This window comes from Hemitrygon akajei, chromosome 11 (genome assembly GCF_048418815.1).
Source record: "Hemitrygon akajei chromosome 11, sHemAka1.3, whole genome shotgun sequence".
Classification (NCBI taxonomy): Eukaryota; Metazoa; Chordata; class Chondrichthyes; order Myliobatiformes; family Dasyatidae; genus Hemitrygon; species Hemitrygon akajei.
The window spans coordinates 22,908,111-22,929,121 of NC_133134.1; the positions used below are offsets into that span (position 1 = coordinate 22,908,111).

The 21,011-nt window shown below is 37.6% G+C and overlaps 2 protein-coding genes across 4 annotated transcripts in view; one reads left to right on the forward strand and one right to left on the reverse strand.

Annotated features, from left to right (window-relative positions):
- Positions 1-21,011, forward strand: part of jmjd8 (jumonji domain containing 8) — a 59,162-nt gene that overhangs the window by 22,833 nt on the left and 15,318 nt on the right. The window contains exons 7-9 of one of the 3 annotated variants that reach the window (XM_073060399.1): positions 363-430; positions 3,269-3,403; positions 3,795-6,401. In XM_073060399.1, the coding sequence (XP_072916500.1) occupies positions 363-430; positions 3,269-3,403; positions 3,795-3,875 (284 nt within the window). In that variant the 3' untranslated portion in view covers positions 3,876-6,401. Of the gene's footprint in view, positions 1-362; positions 431-3,268; positions 3,404-3,794; positions 6,402-21,011 lie in introns of those variants that run through there. The other 2 variants (XM_073060400.1, XM_073060401.1) reach the window with 2 other exon arrangements.
- stub1 (STIP1 homology and U-Box containing protein 1) overlaps positions 9,601-21,011 on the reverse strand; it is a 42,528-nt gene continuing 31,117 nt past the window's right edge. The window contains exons 3-7 of the mRNA XM_073060396.1: positions 20,353-20,518; positions 18,208-18,298; positions 17,291-17,347; positions 11,275-11,391; positions 9,601-11,185 (exon numbers count right to left, since the gene is read on the reverse strand). Of these exons, the coding sequence (XP_072916497.1) occupies positions 11,060-11,185; positions 11,275-11,391; positions 17,291-17,347; positions 18,208-18,298; positions 20,353-20,518 (557 nt within the window). The 3' untranslated portion in view covers positions 9,601-11,059. The remainder of the gene's footprint in view (positions 11,186-11,274; positions 11,392-17,290; positions 17,348-18,207; positions 18,299-20,352; positions 20,519-21,011) is intronic.

Below are 21,011 nucleotides of genomic sequence, written 5' to 3' on the forward strand. Positions count from 1 at the left end.
TATTAGTTATTAGCAATACCAGACTCCAAAGAGTTTTCCATTTCTGCTGGTTCTTTAACCCGTCACGGGGTACATGACAACAGCATCTTAATAATATGTATTAAAAATGGGGACTTTAATTAGGATGCCTTACTATTCGTGTAAATTATTTGTAGTCATTCATAGCTTCTATTAAAGACTGATTCTGTCATGGGAAAAGAGGTATCTTCATGTTCTGTAGTAAATACAATAGAATACTAAGCATAATCTGAAAAGAAAACAAATGCAGATCTACTATCTACTGCCACAAATGGGTTTGTTCTCATCTTCCTGTTGTATATAATTTGTAATTTACAACAGTTTTTTGATTGTTTCCTTTTAAGGTTCAGGTACAGGAGTGCCTTTTCACTGGCATGGAGCAGGATATTCTGAAGTTCTATATGGGCGAAAGGTGAGAATTTCAATTCTTAATTTTTTAAAACTTTTTTAAAATTTAATTTTAAACTATAATTTTTTATACATAAGTACACATTGAGAATATAAAAAGTAATAAGGCACTTAAATAGATAATTATGTGCAGTTGTAATTCCACCCTATTAGACTAAGCAATGACAATAATTGTTAAGAAAAATAGCAATAATAGTGGATTAATAATAATTTCCATGTATCTCTTCTGAACCATTACTTCTGGTCCAAAATATTATATGTTACCCTATGTAACTGCCATTGTAGGATTTTATATCCTAACTTGTTCATGTTTGCTCCTACCCCCAAACATAATTATCCAATCCCTATGTACTTATTTACTTAATTTTTGCATATTTTTCTCCTTTCCCAAATCTTTTCCTTTACTTGTGTTAATTCCCTATTTTCAAAAAGAAAAAACAGTAAACAATCAAACCAAGGGTGCTTACATTAGCAATATTACTGTGTTGATGAGAAAAGCAGTATAAATCATTCGGAGAGTCATCCAAAGTTTGCTCGCTTTGGGGTTATAAATTCAATCCATTTATTCCAAATTTGATTAAATTTTTCTTTTCAAATTCTCAAAGAGTAGGTCATCTTTTCCATTTTAAATATTTCCAAAATAATTTCATGCCAATCTTCTAATGTAGGTGATATTGGATTTAGCCACTTTCTGGTGATTGATTTCTTACTTGCCGCTAAGAGGACCTGTCTTTCTTCTGATCCCAAAACAGTACATGTCCCAAATAGAGCGTCTCAAAGTTCAGAGGTATCCGGGTCTTAAATACCTGACCTAAAGTTCTATGAATACCTTTCCAACATAAACTTAATTTAGGGCAATCCCAGAAAATATGGAAATGATTTGCCTCCTTGGAGCCACACCTTCTCCAACACGTCACGTTTGTGCCTTTATATTTTTCCTGATATGGGGTCTTGAAGTATCTTCTATTTTTCCAACAATGTTCTCTCCAAATCAAAGAGTTAGTCGAAGACCACTGAAAGCTGCATATTTTCCCCCAAACCTCCTCTGAAAGTACCAACCTCGCTTCTTTCTCCCACTTCTCTTTAATATACAATGTGTTTTCATTTTTAGCATGTAAGAGTACATTGTATAATCGAGAAATTGATTTACTTGGCATTGAACTGTAAGCCGAATTCAGAATCTTGAAAAATTCTAATTGTACTGTTGATAAATCTGTATATCTACAACTCTGGTTAACATAATGTCATATTTGAAGGTACCTAAAAAAGTCATTATGTTCTAGGCCATGTTTGTCCTGTAAGTAAGGATTGGAAACTTTGTAATACTCTTTTCTGTGTAAATGAGAGATAGGTTGTAAGACCTTTCTTTATCCATAGTTCAAATCTTTTATCTACTCTGTTGGGAAGAAATTTGGTATCATATGCACACCATCTAAAGAGTTTTAACATGTTATTAATTCCACATGAATTAGCCTCCTTCTGCCATACTTTTAATGTAAGATTTATCCAGCTGTTTTTAGACTTTTCCAATTGGGCTGTCAATCCTTTGTCTGCTATTGAGGCCTGCAGAGGAAAATTGTCAATCAATCTGAATTCTATTTCCTTCTATCTAGCCTTATATTCCTTATTATACCAGTATAACAGAGGGGTTATCTGTGACGCATAAAAATAATTTATCACACAAGGAAGTGCCATACCTCCTCCTCCCTTCCCTAACTGTAAAGTGTTAAATCGAATTTTAGGTTTCTTTCCTTGCCAGATAAAGCGGGAAATCCATTTGTCCCATTCCTTGAATTGATTATCGTCCACCTCCAGAAAAGATAGAGTAACCGAGGGAGAATATTCATTTTTATAGTATTTATCCTTTAATTTAAACTTAAAAAGGGTATAAAATTCCATGTATATCTGCTTTTATCTTTGAAATTAATGGCCCATAATTTACCTGTGATAACGTTGAAAGATCCTTTGACAGGGTTATTCCTAAATATTTTAATGATTTAGCTTCCCACTCAAGATCATATGTATCCTGCAGTTTTTTGGATACTGTATAATTTAGGGATATAACCTGCGTTTTCTTTACATTTATACTTTCCTGATACTTTTCCGAACTCATCCAACAGTGTAAACAATCCTATAATTGATTTTTCTGGTTCACTCAGATAGACTAAAATGTCATCTGCGAATAACGCCACTTTCTGTTCAATTCAATTCTTAATTTATTACGAACAGCAGTAGCAGTAATTAACCTACTGTGGCTATGACAGATCTTTTGAGCCATTGAATTAGGTCCAATGCTTTACCCATAGCTCTCCACCTTTTTAACTTGAATACAATTCCCTCTAAAAAAAAAAGTTCCAGTTAAATTCCATTGCTCTCATAGACTGTACAGTGCAGACCATAACCTGTAGTAATAAAAGATGAGACAGTTTGTTACAAAAGTGTGAGATGATCCATTATAAAGGAAAAATAAGGTTTGGAAGATTACACTCAATGGAAGGGTGATGAAGAGCAAGGGAGATCAGAGGCATGGCTGTTCAGAAGTATGTTTGTAACGCCATTTATGAAAAGAAATCCAAAATGCTCTGCAGGTACAATCCAAGGAAATCTCGTATGGCAGTGATTTTGCCACAATTTTTTTTTAAAATTACTGATTTGGGCAACAGATTTCAGCATTATTCCAACAGTTTATGATGTGAATTGAGGGTGCCGCTAAGTACAGTTTCTATTAGAGCAAAACATTTTAAAATTAGAGAGATACATTAAAATAAATGTGGAAAAGTAATAAATAATTGTATTCTTGTTCTGTATGTTAGTTCTAATTCTTTTTCCGTGTTTTGGCCAGCGCTGGTTTCTTTATCCACCAGACAAAACACCAAAATTTCATCCAAACAGGACCACACTATCGTGGATGCTTGACACATATCCATATCTACCAGAAATGGACAAACCTTTGGAGTGTACTATACATCCGGGAGAAGTAAGTTTTAAAATAGTTGTCATTGGGAACAATCTTTGTCAGCCTTGGTAGTAGAAAAAGCAGTATAGAAGTTTGAGGTGAAAATAGATACCATATCAAAGGAATTTACAGTGACCAAAACTTGTTCATGGAGGAAGACTGAAAATGTTTCAAGAGGAATTTTCAGGGCAATGGGAAGTGCCTGAGGAGTGAAAATAGAAAACATTATTATGTTTTATTGAAACATATTTCAAAACTGACCTCTTTATACTTGGTGTAATAGCTGGATTTCAGTTCTTAAAGGTTAATGTCTTTGTTCAACAGAAAGGGATAATTAACCAGCTTTATTAAATTGTCATACTCCTCCTGCTGTGAGACCCCATTTCATTCAAACTTGTTCTTCCTTTTGCAGATACTGTATTTTCCAGATCACTGGTGGCACGCTACCCTTAATATTGACACCAGTGTCTTCATTTCTACATTTTTAGGATGAACACAAAGTCAAATCACATGGCTTTACCCAATCCATTTTCCTTCAACCTTCCGTAAATCAATAGAGGATTGAGAGTCTGAAACAGCTGCCTCAAATTTGCACAAAATGATCAGCACTGAAAATAGCCATATTCTTATTAATGAAGTAAATATGAATGCAGGTGAACATCCAACCTACCCTAAAAATGAAATAAGGAAAGAAGCTTATTAAAAGTTACATGCCTTTTGAACTGGAATGACAACTGGACCACTGAATGACAAATATAATGAACATTGTTTGAAGATTCTCCAGTGAAATACTGATTTGTTTGTACTACATTGTCTTTGTGAAAAAAATACTCTTACATTCCAGAATTGTAATAGTTAATTTTTCTCCTGTAATATCCAAATGGTTAAGTCAGTTTTTTGTACCCAATTCCTTTTGCAAGTAGAGTTGCTACATATAGTGTCTTCTAGTTCAGTCTTGCTATAAGCATGCTCTTTTACTTTAAAGCAGCCTCTCACAACCTTTTTGCCCTGCAGGAACCCATGAAATAATATTCGGTGTTGGAAACCCTGCATAAAAATTATTATATCTACAGCTCACTACAGATATCGTAATCAGGAAGTTATAGATATAATAATCCAAAAATAATTGTCATTGCTCTTTTGAGTAGAGAATGAATGCCAAGCAACACAGCATCTGCAGATTTTCTCAAGTGAATTTTTAACCAAATTCCCCTGATAAAAGCAGGTAGTTAAGCTTATCTTACTTTTCTTGAAATAAAACCTTTTTTTTCCCTTCCATAAATTTTAAAAACTCATAAGGCAAACTTATTAAACTTCTGCTAAATAACTAGCTTAAGCCAAAATGGGATTTAATTTTTCTAAAGTTAGGCTTGGTAGATTTATTTTAAATAAAGGCTGTAAATTAATGCTATTTACAAGTCAGTTGGCAGGGTGCAAGGGAGAGTTGGGGGAGGTAATTCGGGAGGGTATGCTGACATCAATGCTCAGAAAACACACCACGATCCTCGTCAGCATACCGTCCTCCCCTCTATGCAATACAGCGCTCACCAATTATCAATGACCTCCCCTATCTTGTGTCAACAACTGAGAATTGACTTCACCAAATAAACCTGGTCTTACTGTGCACTGCCATACTGGGCTGAGAGACCGCTCCCAAAATTACTCACGGGTCAACTTAATCACTGCCCACCACTGCGAGCACTAGCATCGCACGCAATTCATTAAACAATTTTGTTTTTAAAACAATCTCTCACATAACCCCGTTGAGAAACCCTGCTTTAAAGTATGAAATGTTCCATTTTTTAATCATACTGTGTCAGATTAGAGCAACATCTAAAGAAACAGCTCTCCCAAAGCACTTTATATCCAGAAATCATGGCAAACAATTAAGCACAAGCAATAAGCTATGCCAGATAATGTTTAATACAGGTGAGGGTGAGTTAAGTGGTAGTAACTCCCCACTTCTCTTCAAAATAATTTATCTACAGCTAAAATTTGAGCATTCAAAAAGCTGTAGAAAAGTCAATTGCTAAATAACTAAAACACCTATTATTAATCTGCATCAATATCAAGGGAGATCTAGATCTCTCCAAATCTGCTTTGACTGATCCATCAAGTGTATGGGAAAAGTTGACCTCATTATGTTAACAAACTAATATCCTATAAAAATATATATTGGATTCTAAGTAAATAGCGATATGGCAAGAATGGGAAGTTAGCTGTTTCAATAATTATCAATTCATTTCTCCTTAATCATATAATAATCCTACATTATAACATCTCTGAAAACCCATTTCATGCTTTGAACAAAATGCAGTTTAAAGTTAATGTTAAGACTAACTTGAGAGGATCTAATCTAAACACTAGATATTGCAATAAGTGAGTAGCAACAAAGGAATTTTTAATTTGATGTCTACACCATAAAATGATTTAAGTGCAGCTATAGTGTAAGTGTGAGGCTAACTGACATTACGTAACAGTAGGCAGTTCAAGATATTAGAATCATAAATGTCAGGTGTTTATAGACATTTAATATTTCATTCCACTTCTTAATACAGAATGAAAATAGGAAAAGTAAGAGTACTTTCATCCAGAATGCTGGACAAACTGCAACTCAATTATTTTCATAACTTGAATATGTGAAAGTTTACCATGGCACTTTAAACATCTATTTTTACCTGCTATGTCGGTCTCTGGCATTTCTTTAGAATTATCAGCTGCATCGATAAGGGGAGCCTGCTGCATTGGCAACAGCTTGCTCTCCTTATCGCACTGCACCGGCTTGCTTATCACGTAAACAGCAAGGACGCAACATCCGTGGCCGACCCCAACAAATGCAGGGCCTCTCACAGCTGTTTTGGTATTTCAACTTTGCTTTTTGTGGTGGCTCTGAAACAAGCATAGTAATAGGCCAGACAGATTCTGATGGATCCTCACGCCAGATCAGTTATTCTCAGGAAGAATTGTTGTAAATAAAAATGAACAGGGCCATCCATGCATAAATAAATAAATAAATATGTCTGAATGATCTCTGAAGTATTTGTGTGTTGGTTTCTATCATGGAGTCATAGATGATAGACACAGATCTTGTGGCCCACCCTGTTGAAGCAGACCTTCCAATTACATAATCCATACTAATTCCATTTCTCAGCACTTGGTCCATAGCCTTCTATGCCTTGGTAACTCAAGGGCTTTCTGCTCTTTAAATGTTGAGAGCACTTGCCTCAGTCACCCCCTAAGAAGTGCATTCCAGATTCCAGCTGCCCTTGGAGTGAAAGGTGGGATCCTCAGATGCTCTAACAACCATAAACCTGTCTTCTAGCTTGAGAAACTCTGTTCTCTTAGTGGTCTGCACAGAAATTCTCAATCCTTGTCAAAAATCTTCTCTTCACATATAACCACAAGAATGCCATTTCAGCCACAAATGATTATGGTACATCTTTGATATCAGATTATCATTAACCTACAAGTGAGTGTCTTATACAATTAAGTCATGGATACCACCTCATGTATTGACATTTGGTTAGTAGTACATGATCATTGGTGTGTAGTAATAAATACCAAACAGAATGATTGTTCAGCAAATTACAAGCATAGAAAAAATAATAAAAGACCTCAATAGAAAAAAATATTTCTGCAAAATCCAGGTGAAAAAATATTTAGCAAATTCCTGCAGAATTTTGTATTCGCCCACACCATGCAATAAAGAATATTTACCAGGTTTGCTTAGCACTTAACCAATATTGTGTTACGTGAAAAGGACATGCAGATATAATTATAAAGTTAAAATTCTATTTCTACATCTTATAGACGATTACTTGATTGATACACTATTTCTATGTCTAAGGTATTATTTAGGTCATACAGTAAATACAGCTGAAATTTCAGTTGTTTGTTTACTGCTAAAAGAGAAGTTTTTTCAATGATCCAGTGGACCAGATCTAGTCCATTTGCCCATCCCACAACATTCTATATTATGCACCAAAATATACAAACTCTTACCTTCCTCTCAACCCACTGTATTGCCTAAAAATTTGAAAAATGGTTCAAAATATGAAGTCAGTTTAAATTGTTCTAAAGCCTATGTATTTCATACATCCCGTCATTTTTTCAAGAGAAAAATCCTTTAGATCACCTGTGAATCTTAGTGAATTGGTTCAATATTCTTCAAAATCTGTCACATTATCACCCACTTTCTAGTTAACGATTAAGTTAGAAACAAAGAAATAAAATCAACCCAAAAGATCTGTGTAACTGGGGGAAAGCATTTGTTTCCAGAAATAATATTCACATAATACAAGAAAAGCAGCGCCTCCCATTGGCAAGAAACTTACTTTATTAGATCACATGGTTTCACTAATAGTTGGTTGCTGCTCAGGTCACAATGTTAATTAACTTCTGGAATTCATGACTAGTCAAAGCACTATTAAATGAACATTGACCTATAACTCTAATAGACATTTAATCCAGAATAACAGGGTGATTGTTATCCAATTCTTGTCCAAGTAGACCCAAATCTAATACAAACAGACATCTAAAAAAATTTCATACAGAATATTTTAAATAAGATGCAATTCATAAAAGATTGCATTTGGGCAGTTTTGGTGTCACTACAATGGTAAAGCCTTTTGTGTAGCTAACTGGTTGCCCCACACCACATTCCTATGGTGGTCTAGTTGGGTTTCTTGTTTGTACTAAGTTGTGCAAGGTTCACTAAATGCATTCAGTGATAAATGGTCAGAATAGCATTCATAAAGCTGAACAAATTGTGAACTGTCTTCCTTTAGTTTTTGATCAAGGTAGACAAAGGCAAGAGGAACGAGTTTGGCAAAAATAGTAATGCACACTATACAACTTTGCAAATTACACCTAAAAAGAACAAAAATATGAGCAAATAATTAGACTATTCTCAGCTGCAGGAATGCAGAGAAATGACACTTCCTGAATCGAGGTTTGTAGTGTGGAAGAGGGCCTACGGGCAAAACATGGCAACCTTTTAAGACCATAAAACATAGGAGCAGAATCAGGCCATTCCATCATGACTGATCCCAGATCCTACCCAACCCCAAACACCTGCCTTCTCACCATATCCTTTAATACCCTGACCAATCAGGAAACGATCAACTTCTACCTTAAATATATGCACGGACTTGGCCTCCACCGCAGTCCATGGCAGAGCATTCCACAGATTCAATACTCTGGCTAAAAAATTCCCTCCTTACATCTGTTCTAAAGGGTTTCATCTAATCCATTCCAAACACAAGAAAGACTCTTTAAGGGTTAAGAACATGCCATTGCACTTTATAGCCAGAGGAAATGTTGTAGGAAGTACACTAATCAATTTGAGCACATAAAACTCCCGGCAGCAACATGTGAGAATGACAAATTCATTGTTAGATAAACAATGACCCAGACACCAGGGATTACTGCCTTGTTTGCTGAAATAGTGCCAATGGATCTTCTACATCTGTTAGGATAGACAGGAGCTCTACTTAAAAGTCACCAAGTCCAACACTAATTTTTTTTAGCTCAAGTTAATGGAATTGGATTTGAACCCATGACCCTCTGACTTTGAAATAAGAAATCTACCGACTGAGCCACAGAAACATTTTGATGAACGTGAAGTAGCACAATGCAGTGATTTGTACAACTATTTAACTCTATCTATTTAATAAACTGCACACAAATAGAAAGGAGGGGAGCTGGCAGAAAACCACTACAACCATTCGATTTGTAAAGTAAAACTAAATCAAAATAACAGTTCCATGCCACTAGATAACTAGCAAGAAATCATGGATAAAAGATGATATTTAACACACTGTACATAACGAAGAAATAAAACTAAATAATGTAGCAGTACATTGACAGAATAACCGTATATGAAGCTAGTAGGTACACAAGAACAATATCTTGCATTTGAGTTCCGATTCATATTCAAGAATACCACATAGATACTGGTCATGGATCAGTGACCAAGTTCTGGTGGGCGAAAAAGAAAATTATTACCATTACATTCCTAATGTGGAATCTTGTTTGACACACATCTCCATCCTATCACATAATCACTGTCACCTGATACTACCAGCACCATCATGCATAGACACGTTGCTTAACCTTGTCAACATTGCTTACAAGACCACATTAAGGAGCTGTACAGGAGAGGAATGGATAGATATATCGACAGTTATTGAGCTGAATAATATACATGTTAATCAAAATTCCAATTATTTATAAACTTTATTTAACATAACGAATAGCCTCTTAAACACCTTGGAAATGTGAATATTTCGTTAGATGTTCTGGACTTATTCTGATTTCCTGAAAGCTATCAAAAAAGATTTCTCATCAATAAAGATTTCTTATTTTTCTTCATTTACAGAAATACTGATAAAGCCACCTAAGTCAAGGTATCTCCCAAACTGATAGCACACATTCAGATATTTTTAGAAGAACAAGAAACACTACAAGGAAATCAAGTTCAGATATGTAAATTTGACCAAGTTATCGTACGACACCAGCTGTCATTTGGAGAGGGGCAGTGGAAAGAGGGAAAGAGGATGCAAGGAGACAAGCAAACTGGACAACACAACTTTGTTGTCCAACAATTCTGATGCAGTATTTATTTCACAAGGAGGCACACTATTCACATTTGCTACAAGAGATTAGTTTGTACCTTCTAACCTGAATGGTTTATACTGGCATGTTATTTTAGACACATTAGTTATTATTTTAAAATGATTCATTTATAGTTGTCAGGTAGAGTCTCATATTTTAAACAAGGTTGCTATTCTAGAGATTTAAACTAGTGCACTATCCCAAATTCACAGGCTTTAAGGTTGTGGTTTGAGAAATCCATTACTTGACCAAATACTGGCACAAATGAGAAAAAAAAACCTTTGGCCTACTTTGCAGATGTCTGCTTAGGGTGTGTAACCACGAAGAGTATCTCCATAAATGTCTTTAGCCCACACACGTCCGATAGGTCCTACTTGTAGATACATATTAAATGTTTGCAGTAAACCTCAGATCAGTATTGAAACAGTCATAAATTTCATGCCCTGATCTTGTTGTTCTCTTGATATATAGCTGATGAGAGGAGTACCTTGAGTGACAACAGAGAAATCAGCAGTTTGGATTTTAGTTGGTGCCTGTTAACAGACAACACATTTTGGCAGCAAGACAATCTAAAGCAGAGAAGGCATTTGAGTGAAATATAAACTATGCATTAGTTGCCTATTCAATCACAAAATGGCTCTAGATCTTTTGATGTCAGTAAGTTTTCATTTTTCAATCAGATCATATACCAACATTTACAATAAAAAACAAAGCACTCAAATATTGCATGGAATATAATCCAATTCAATTGTTCTTTAAATTTAAAATCAAAGCTGTAAATCAGATTACCCCACTACACCAGCAACATTTTAATAACTGCTCTAGGTTCAGAATTCCTCTGGCAAATATGATTTATATACATGCATGTAGGAGAAATTTAAACATAAGCAAAAAGATGTGTGTCCCTCAGGTACAGAGCTGCAGGTGATACCTGCACATCCCCTCACTCCACATCGTTCGGTCAGTTTCTGTGGCTTGCTCACTCTCACTCAGTTTGTTAGTCCAATCATTGAGTTGATGCTGCAGTGCAAATATGCAAGTCCTGATGGCCTTAAATCCAGTTTAGTAATCTTCTACCCAGCCATTTTCTGATATAAATGCATCAATTACCTCCTTCATGGCCAGATTTGGAATCAACTGTTCTTGAGTCAATGGACTTCGAGTCACTGGATCAAAGTGACCCACCCGCTGAAAGAAAAAAGTTGCACATATTATGCATCCTTTAATGTATAGTGAATAACTCCAACTGTTTAGTTGTCAAAGTTTATTTTCCATACCTGAAGATGCTCCTCTATATCTTTCCTGTCATATGTGATCCCACTGGGTGTAATGCATGGCTCCCTCATTAACTCAAAGCTGATCTTTCCACAGAGATAGTCAGGAATATCTCGCTTCTATGTAGAAGGGGATTAAATTATACATAGTAGATAGAGCACAACAGACAAACTTATAATAGATGTTGACAAACTGCCAAATCACTCAAACATATTGATCATATTAAACAATCTGTCAAACTAGATATTTGGCTATTTTATAAGATATTTTGAAATAAGTTTAAGTTTCAAATATCATCATACAACAACTAGAATTCTTCAATAGATCACTATGCAATAATCCCAATTCTACACGGTTTTGTCAATTACTCAAGAGTAGAATTATTTTTATCAAAAATAAGAGACTAGCTCTTATTTAATATCATCTGCATCCAAAATGCTTAATGTCCAATAAACTATTTATAAGCATCACCCATATTCCCTCACAGCATTCCTGTACTCCTGCGCAAGTTCATTGATGAGCTGTTGATCCCCAGCCAAGCAAATGATGTCCAAAAAATGTCCTTGATTCCAAAATGCATTCCAGACTTGAGCAGATCTGCTAGAGAGCTGTAGGCGTCTACTAGCATGAAAAGGGTACTTCACTGCATGTGCATATGTCCGCAGAATTGGAACACTGCCTTGTATTGCTCTTCTCCAGCAGATCCACATGCATACACTCCTGCAAGTCATAAGCACAAGAGATTCTGCAGATGCTGGAAATCCAGAGCAACACACACAAAATGCTGGAGGAATTCAGCAGGTCAGGCAGCATCTATGGTGGGGAATAAACAGTTGATGTTTCAGACTAAAACCCTTCATCAGGACCCTTCCTTTCCATAGACGCTGTCCCACCTGCTGAATTCCTTCAGAATTTTGTGAATGTTGCATACACTGCTGCCACTTTATATATTTGGACTTCTGTGGGGAAAAAAACTTCCTAATTTATAAAATCAGGCTGTAAATCAAAGTAGAGAGTCTGGAACACAGGGAAGTGGCTGCTTTGCTACACTCCCATTCTGTTGTTGCCTGGATTTTGTTTTTTTTAAAAAAAACTACGGTCACTGCATCTTACTGGAAGATGCACCAGCCCTATTTTTGCACAGCAAGTTTCCACAGCAACAGCTTTCCAAAAACCATGTTGGAAATTATATTAAATGCTGCAGCAAATTATCTACAAAAGAATGACTTAATCTAAAGATGATACTATTTAGTCTGATTTGTTGCTTTTTCCTTTCCCACCAATATCTAATTCCCCTTCCATTATTACATCTGCTGGCCATTGTTAACAATATTGTTTTAAATACATTTAGACTCATGGTCATCGCTGTCAATCTTATCCCAACAAAACATGGTGCAAGCAACATGTCACCAATTACCCTTCAGTAATTCCCCGTTATGTGAACTCAAGTTTAACCTGACTGGTAAAAAGTTAGATTATTTTCAACTTTTAAAAATGTAATTGTTCATATAACAATTACAGCACAGAAACAGGCCATCTTGGCCCTTCTAGTCTGTGCCGAACGCTTACTCTCACCTAGTCCCACTGACTCGCACTCAGCCCATAACCTTCCATTCCTTTCCTGTCCATATACCTATCCAATTTTACTTTAAATGACAATACCGAACCTGCCTCTACCACTTCTACTGCAAGCTCGTTCCACGCAGCTTGCACTCTCTGAGTAAAGAAATTCCGCCTCGTGTTACCCTTAAACTTTTGCCCCCTAACTTTCAACTCATGACCCCTTGTTTGAATCTCCCCTACTGTCAATGGAAAAAGCCTATCCACGTCAACTCTATCTATCCCCCTCATAATTTTAAATACCTCTATCAAGTCTCCCCTCAACCTTCTACGCTCCAAAGAATAAAGACCTAACTTGTTCAATCTTTCCCTGTAACTTAGGTGCTGAAACCCAGGTAACATTCCAGTAAATCTTCTCTGTACTCTCTCTATTTTGTTGACATCTTTCCTATAATTCGGTGACCAGAACTGTACACAATACTCCAAATTCAGCCTTACCAATGCCTTGTACAATTTTAACATTACATCCCAACTCCTATACTCAATGCTCTGATTTATAAAGGCCAGCATACCAAAAGCTTTCACCACCACCCTATCCACATGAGATTCCACCTTCAGGGAATTATGCACCATTATTCCTAGATCACTCTGTTCTACTACATTCTTTAATGCCCTACCATTTACCATGTATGTCCTATTTGGATTATTCCTACCAAAATGTAGCACCTCACACTTATCAGCATTAAACTCCATCTGCCATCGTTCAGCCCACTCTTCTAACTGGCCTAAATCTCTCTGCAAACTTTGAAAACCTACTTCATTATCCACAACGCCACCTTAGTATTATCTGCATACTTACTAATCCAATTTACCACCCCATCATCCAGACCATTAATGTATATGACAAACAACACTGGACCCAGTACAGATCCCCGAGGCACACCACTAGTCACCGGTTTTCAACCTGGCGAACAGTTATCTACGACTATCTGGCATCTCCCATCCAGCCACTGTTGAATCCATGTTACTACTTCAATATTAATACCTAACGATTGAACCTTCCTAACTAACCTTCCGTGAGGAACCTTGTCAAAGGCCTTACTGAAGTCCATATAGACAACATCCACTGCTTTACCCTCGTCAACTTTCCTCGTAACCTCTTCAAAAAATTCCATAAGATTTGTCAAACATGACCTTCCACTCACAAATCCATGTTGCCTGTTCCTAATCAGACCCTGTCTATCCAGATAATTATATATACCATCTCTAAGAATACTTTCCATTAATTTACCCACCACTGACATCAAACAGACAGGCCTATAATTGCTAGGTTTACTCTTAGAACCCTTTTTAAACAATGGAACCACATGAGCAATGCGCCAATCCTCCGGCACCATCCCCATTTCTAATGACATTTGAAATATTTCTGTCAGAGCCTCTGCTATTTCTACACTAACATCCCTCAAGGTCCTAGGGAATATCCTGTCAGGACCCGGAGATTTATCCACTTTTATATTCCTTAAAAGCACCAGTACTTCCTCCTCTTTAATCGTCATAGTTTCCATAACTTCCCTACTTGTTTCCCTTACCTTACACAATTCAATATCCTTCTCCTTAGTGAATACCGAAGACAAGAAATTGTTCAAAATCTCCCCCATCTCTTTTGGCTCCACACATAGCTATCCATTCTGTTTCTCTAAGGGGCCAATTTTATCCCTCACTATCCTTTTACTATTAATATAACTGTAGAAACCCTTCGGATTTATTTTCACCTTACTTGCCAAAGCAACCTCGTATCTTCTTTTAGCTTTTCTAATTTCTTTCTTAAGATTCTTCTTACATTCTTTATATTCCTCGAGCACCTCAATTACTCCATGCTGCCTATATTTATTGTAGATATCTCTCTTTTTCCTAACCAAGTTTCCAATATTCCTTGAAAACCAAGGCTCTCTCAAACTTTTAACCTTTCCTTTCAACCTAACAGGAACATAAAGATACTGTACCCTCAAAATTTCACCTTTCAGTGACCGCCATTTCTCTATTACATCCTTCCCATAAAACAAATTGTCCCAATCCATTCCTTCTAAATCCTTTTGCATCTCCTCAAAGTTAGCCTTTCTCCAATCAAAAATCTCAACCCTGGGTCCAGTCCTATCCTTCTCCATAATTATATTGAAACTAATGGCATTGTGATCACTGGACCCGAAGTGCTCCCCAACACATACCTCCGTCACCTGACCTATTTCATTCCCTAACAGAAGATCCAACACTGCCCCTTCTCTAGTTGGTACCTCTATGTATTGCTGCATAAAAACTACCCTGCACACATTTTACAAACTCCAAACCATCCATCCCTTTTACAGCATGGGCTTTCCAGTCTATGTGTGGAAAATTAAAATCTCCCACAATCACAACCCTGTGCTTACTACAAATATCTGTTATCTCCTTGCAAATTTGCTCTTCCAATTCTCGCTCCTCATTAGGTGGTCTATAATACACCCCTATAAGTGTTACTACACCTTTCCCATTCCTCAATTCCACCCAAATAGCCTCCCTAGACGAGCCCTCTGATCTATCCTGCCAAAGCACCGCTGTAATATTTTCTCTGACAAGCAACACAACACCTCCCCCTCTTGTCCCTTCCATTCTATCACACCTGAAGCAACGAAATATAGAATATTTAGTTGCCAATCACACCCCCTCCTGCAACCATGTTTCACTAATAGCTACAACATCATATTTCCAGGTATCAATCCATGCTCTAAGTTCATCCACCTTTCTTACAATGCTCCTAGCATTAAAATAAATGCATTTAAGAAATTCTCCACCTCTTCCTCTCTGTTTATCTCTAACAGTACAAAGAACTTTACTGTCTTCTTTTTCTTCCTTCTCCCATACATCTGTTCCTACACTCTGGTTCCCCTCCCCCCTCATAAAAGTTTAAATCCACTGGATCCTCTCTAGCAAACCTACCTGCAAGAATTTTTGTCCCCCTCTAGTTCAGCTGTAAACCGTCCCGCCGGAACAGGTCCCACCTTCCCTGGAAAACTGCCCAATTATCTATAAATCTGAAGCTCTCCCTCCAGCACCATGTCTTCAGCCACATGTTGATCTGCACTATCTTACTATTTCTAAACCCACCTGCACGTGGCACTGGTAGCAACCCTGAGATTGCTATCCTGGAGGTCCTGTCCTTTAACTTGGCACCTACCTCCCTAAACTCACCTTTCAGGACCTCCTCACTCTTCCTACCCATTTCATTGGTTCCTACATGAACCACAACATCTGGCTGCTCACCCTCCCTCTTGAAAATACTGAGAACTTGATCCGAGATATCGCGGACCCTGGCACCAGGGAGGCAACAAACCATCCGGGATTCTCGATCTCTTCCACAGAACCTCCTATCGGTCCCCCTAACTATCGAATCCCCTATCACTACTGCTCTCCTCTTTTCCCTCCTTCCCTTCTAAGCTGAGGGTCCATTCTCAGTACCAGAGACGCAACCACTGCAACTTGTCCCTGGTAGGTCGCCCCCCCACCCCCCCCCCAAACAGTATCCAAAACGGTATACTTATTGTTGATGGGAACGGTCACAGGGGTGCTCTGCTCTTCCTGTCTATTCCCCTTCCCTCTCCTGACAGTCACCCAACTACCTGTCTCCTGACTCCTAGGGGTGACTATCTCCCTGAAACTCCTGTCTATTTCTGCCTCCCGAATGATCCGAAGTTCATCCAGCTCCAGTTCCCTAACATGGTTTGTCAGGAGCTGCAGCTGGATGCACTTTTTGCAGGTGTTAGTCATCAGGGATAACAGTGCTCGACCTGACTTCCCACATACTGCAAACGGAGCACTCAACTGCCCTAACTGCTGCCTCCATTACCTACTCCTAATCTAATTAGATTAATTAAAGGAGCTTACCCGGCCTTGCCTTACCTGAAGTGAAGCTCGTACTCAGCCTCTGCTCGCTATTTAAATTCTCCCGCTGCCTCACAGGCCGACTTCCACGCGCTTGCGCAGTTGTGCCCCGTTCAAACCTCGCCTCTGCCTGTTCTCGCTGAAGCCTGATTGAGCCAAAGCCGACCCACTCTGCCTTAGTCCACTACGACGATGGCCGCTGTATATGGCGGTCTTTCTTTTTAAACCTTTGGCGTGCTACGTCACGCGCCTGTGCAGTCTAGCCTCTTTGCCGCAATCAGTTAAAAAAAACAGCTTCTCTCTGAGCTTCTTTTAGCTCTTCCCTCTCCACCTCTTTCTGCGATATAAAGAGTGTATTGAGTAGTGTGGCACGTGTCAATGTCCATAACTAAATATTATTTTATGTGGTGCAAATATATTTGGGAAATTTGGTGCCACAAATAACAAACTGTCAACAAAAGAAAAATAGCAATGGCTTGGACTCAGTACACACATTTGACAGACCTGTCAGTCAGGTGATAATTAACCTATTCAGCAAAGTACCTTTCTCTTCTCATCCACTTGTGAGAACAAGTTATCCATTTCATTCATGTATTTGTCCTGCAAAAGACATCTAAAATCAGCACTTGAGCATGAACAAAGGCATGAAAACAATGTAACTGTTAGTTTTAATTTAGGTTACAAAGGATAGTTGCAATAAATGAGCTGTAAGGGAAAAAAATCTATGATTCATTCAGCACAAAGAGAGAAGAAATTGCTGCACCTTAATATCGGATTTTTCATTTTATTCCTCAAAAACAAATACACAAATATAAAAAGACGCAAAGAGTTAGCAACAAAATTCAACTACAAGGGGAAAAATGAGAGAGGACAAATGAGAATCAGCTTTTGCTAACAACACATCCGGACATTCTGTAAAGAGTAGGAGGGAGAGGCCAATATGAATGGGTTTATAGCCAAGGAAGCTGGTCTGATAACAACATCAAGCATATTCTTCTTCCCAATCACTTCAACCAGTTGGTTATCAATTTTGTAACAAGAGAGTCTATGTTTTAGAGACGAGTTTTTTAAAATTGCAGTAACAGGTTTTGCATTATATTAATTCATTCATTATATATATTTAAATTGTGAAAATAGTATTCCGAGAATCTCAAGTATTTTGAGAAACAACTGTATTGCACATTTTCTATTTATTAAAATAAAGTAAAAGAAAGCTCTTTACCCAGATCTGAAATAGAATCATTTGAACAGAATTAAAATAGTCTTTTTTAATTCAAAACATCCCTACTATTCTCAAACTGCTGTAATTCTGGTGGCAATAAATAATATACCTGAATAATTTAATCAAGATCCAATATAATTCCTTTAGCAGTTGCACGAAGGCAAAAATCAGACATGCATAATGTGACATTTAGTGCTCAAAGAATTAGCAAACGTAATGAGACAGACTCAAACCTTACATGTCTGGCTTCTATCTTTGCAATTTCCATTCGAGTTCGGGAATCGTCCATGCTCTCTTCATGGAGTTTTCGTTTACACTGTTCCACTTCCCTATTCACAATAAAAGTGATACAGTACCAACCATCAAATCACCATTTACAAGATCGTCTTTGTAACTGCTTTTCAGTTTTTATTCTCAAAACAAACTGATCTGGTGGGCTCTAACTGACAGCTAACAAAGGACACGGATGGTGCAAGTTTGAATTTTCTATTACTTGGTAAAGATAGCAAAGAATCTCCGCTCACTACTTAGACAATCATCTACACAAGATGGAACGTGATTGAAGACCAGTGATAAAATATTTCACATAATTCAAACCTCCCATTAGCTGGGACATCATAGGCAGCATAGGCTTGAGAGTTTATTCCTTAAATGTTTTAAGCCCTTTTGTTTTTAAATAACGGCAGCTCCATTAAAAGGTATCAGAGGAGGTGCTACTTTATCCACTCGTGATACAGAATGGTCCACTTTTATAGTGTTTAAAATTTTAGGCAACTGACCTAATTTAAGCCCCACTGTCAAGTCATCTATTTTGACTTTGTAATATTCCCCCCCCCCCCACCCCTTCAGTTTTGATTCAAATAACATTTGGGCAAACACTAAATAGGGTCCACTTTGTTGAGCACCTCTTCTTCAACCGCCAAAAGCAGAAAAGCAGGCCAATTGTTTTAATTCCATTCCCATTCCATCATTTTGGTCCATGGCTGCCTCTTGTGCCACAATGAGGCCACTGTCAGGGTGGAGGTAACCTCCTACATGATGGCATGAATATTGATTCCTCCTTCCAGCAAAATAAAATCTCCCTCCCCCTGCCCACTTCTTCTATTCCATGTTCTTGCCTCTTACCTCTTCTCACCTGCCTATTACTTCCTGCTAAGTCCCCTCCTCCTTCCCTTTTTCCAGTGGTCCACTCTCCTCTCCTATCTGATTCCTTCCTTTCCAGCCCTTTATCTTTCCAATCCACCTGGCTTCACCTATAGCTATCCTCCTTCCCCTCCCCCAACTTTTTATTCTAGCAACTTCCCCTTTACTTTCCAGTCCTGAAGAAGGGTCTCGGCCTGAAAATGTCTACTGTTTATTCATTTCCATAGATTGCTTGACCTGCTGAGTTCCTCCAGCACTGTGTGTGTTGCTTCGGATTCAAGCATCTGCAGAATTTCTTGTGTTTATGATTTGGGCATTTCTTATCACTTCTGTCATCATTGAGCCATGTCATCAGCGCTCTAGGCTCAGTGCAATGGAATTCTTTTCCATTATTTCCCTCCTGTAAGCTTCTTCTGAAAAGATTTCTGCAGATGTCACCTGTCTTTATGCTTTCAACTGTGCACACATTTGTCTGCCCTCCTCTTTTGAAGTACCCCACAGAGTCTCTTCTACTTTCGATGTGCTGCTCAGAAACATACTACAGTTGTCAAGATGCTTAAACAAGGCAGAATAATTTGATCTAAAATTCCAGTTAATTTCCTGAGCCTTCAACAAAATACTTGAAATACCAAAAGAACAGTGGCAGAATCTAATTCAAGATCTGAAAGGAAGAATCAAAGGACTACATTTAAATATTGCGTGCTTCCCAACTGGAAGCAATAGCAGGCTTGAAGTAAAATCTTAAACCTACAATTCAAATAACAAAAAATATATAATAAATTTAATAGAGTTCTGGCTTGGTAAGATGGCTACCTCCACTGTCTTTAGGCTAATATACTGTAGTTAAATGGCTTTCACACTAAAACTGCTCATGTGATCCCACCACAAACTGTAGAACATGTCTTTTTAGTTATGATCAGCAATTTCTGGCTCTGAAGTTTGAAATACTTTAGGGCCTAACTTTCATATTATCTATCTTCCTGGAAATTAGAATTCGAAGAGTAGTAATCAAATTGAACACTGGCGAGAAGTTTTCGCAATATGTATACAGTATTCAGATTATCATGCAGTAAAAAGGATGCTTTTCTACGTATGAAACTACAGGTAGCAAGAGAGTCTTATGTGATATTTTCTCAGTCATCAATACACCTAGACTTAATGAACATTAGATGTAGCCTATTTTAGATACTTTAATGATCTTGTAGTTCTTTTGCCTGTAAATTGAAGCATTTAAACTAACCTTTCCTTTTCTGAGAGGATCAGTTTGGTGAGATAGTCATGAAGATCGTTCTCCTGCTGTATTCTTTTGTCTTCAATGCTGTTCCATCGCTTCTTTTTGGCTATCCTCAGGGCACTTGGAATGTCATCCCCAAAATTCAACCGTTGTTCTTTTGCTAAATTGTAAGCTGAAAAAAGGGAGTTTGTATACCAACTATAAAAACAAAAGCAACAAATTACCTTGCTTCCCAAGAGTGAGCATAGCTCAAATAAGGGCTCCATTACTTCACATATCTGGAATTTTTCATGAGTTTAAAGGGTCTGCACAGTAAGAAAATGAATCCAGGTTTGTTCAAATAAGGTTCTGTTCACTTCTATAATTTATTCATACCCCAAGATCTATAGTTAATTATCACAAATTTCTATACACACACACAGTACAGACACAATTTCTTACAACTTTTGTAGCAAATTCTCCTTAGGAAGGTACTGTGGCGATGCCTCAAAAAGGCAACATCCATCATTAAGGATCCCAATCACCCAAGAACATATCCTCTTCCCATTGCTGCCGTCACAAAAGAGGTACAGGAGCTGAAGGCACACGCTCATTGATTTAGGAATAGCTTCTTCTCCTCCGCCATCTGACTTCTGATGGACATTGAACCCATGAACAATACCTCA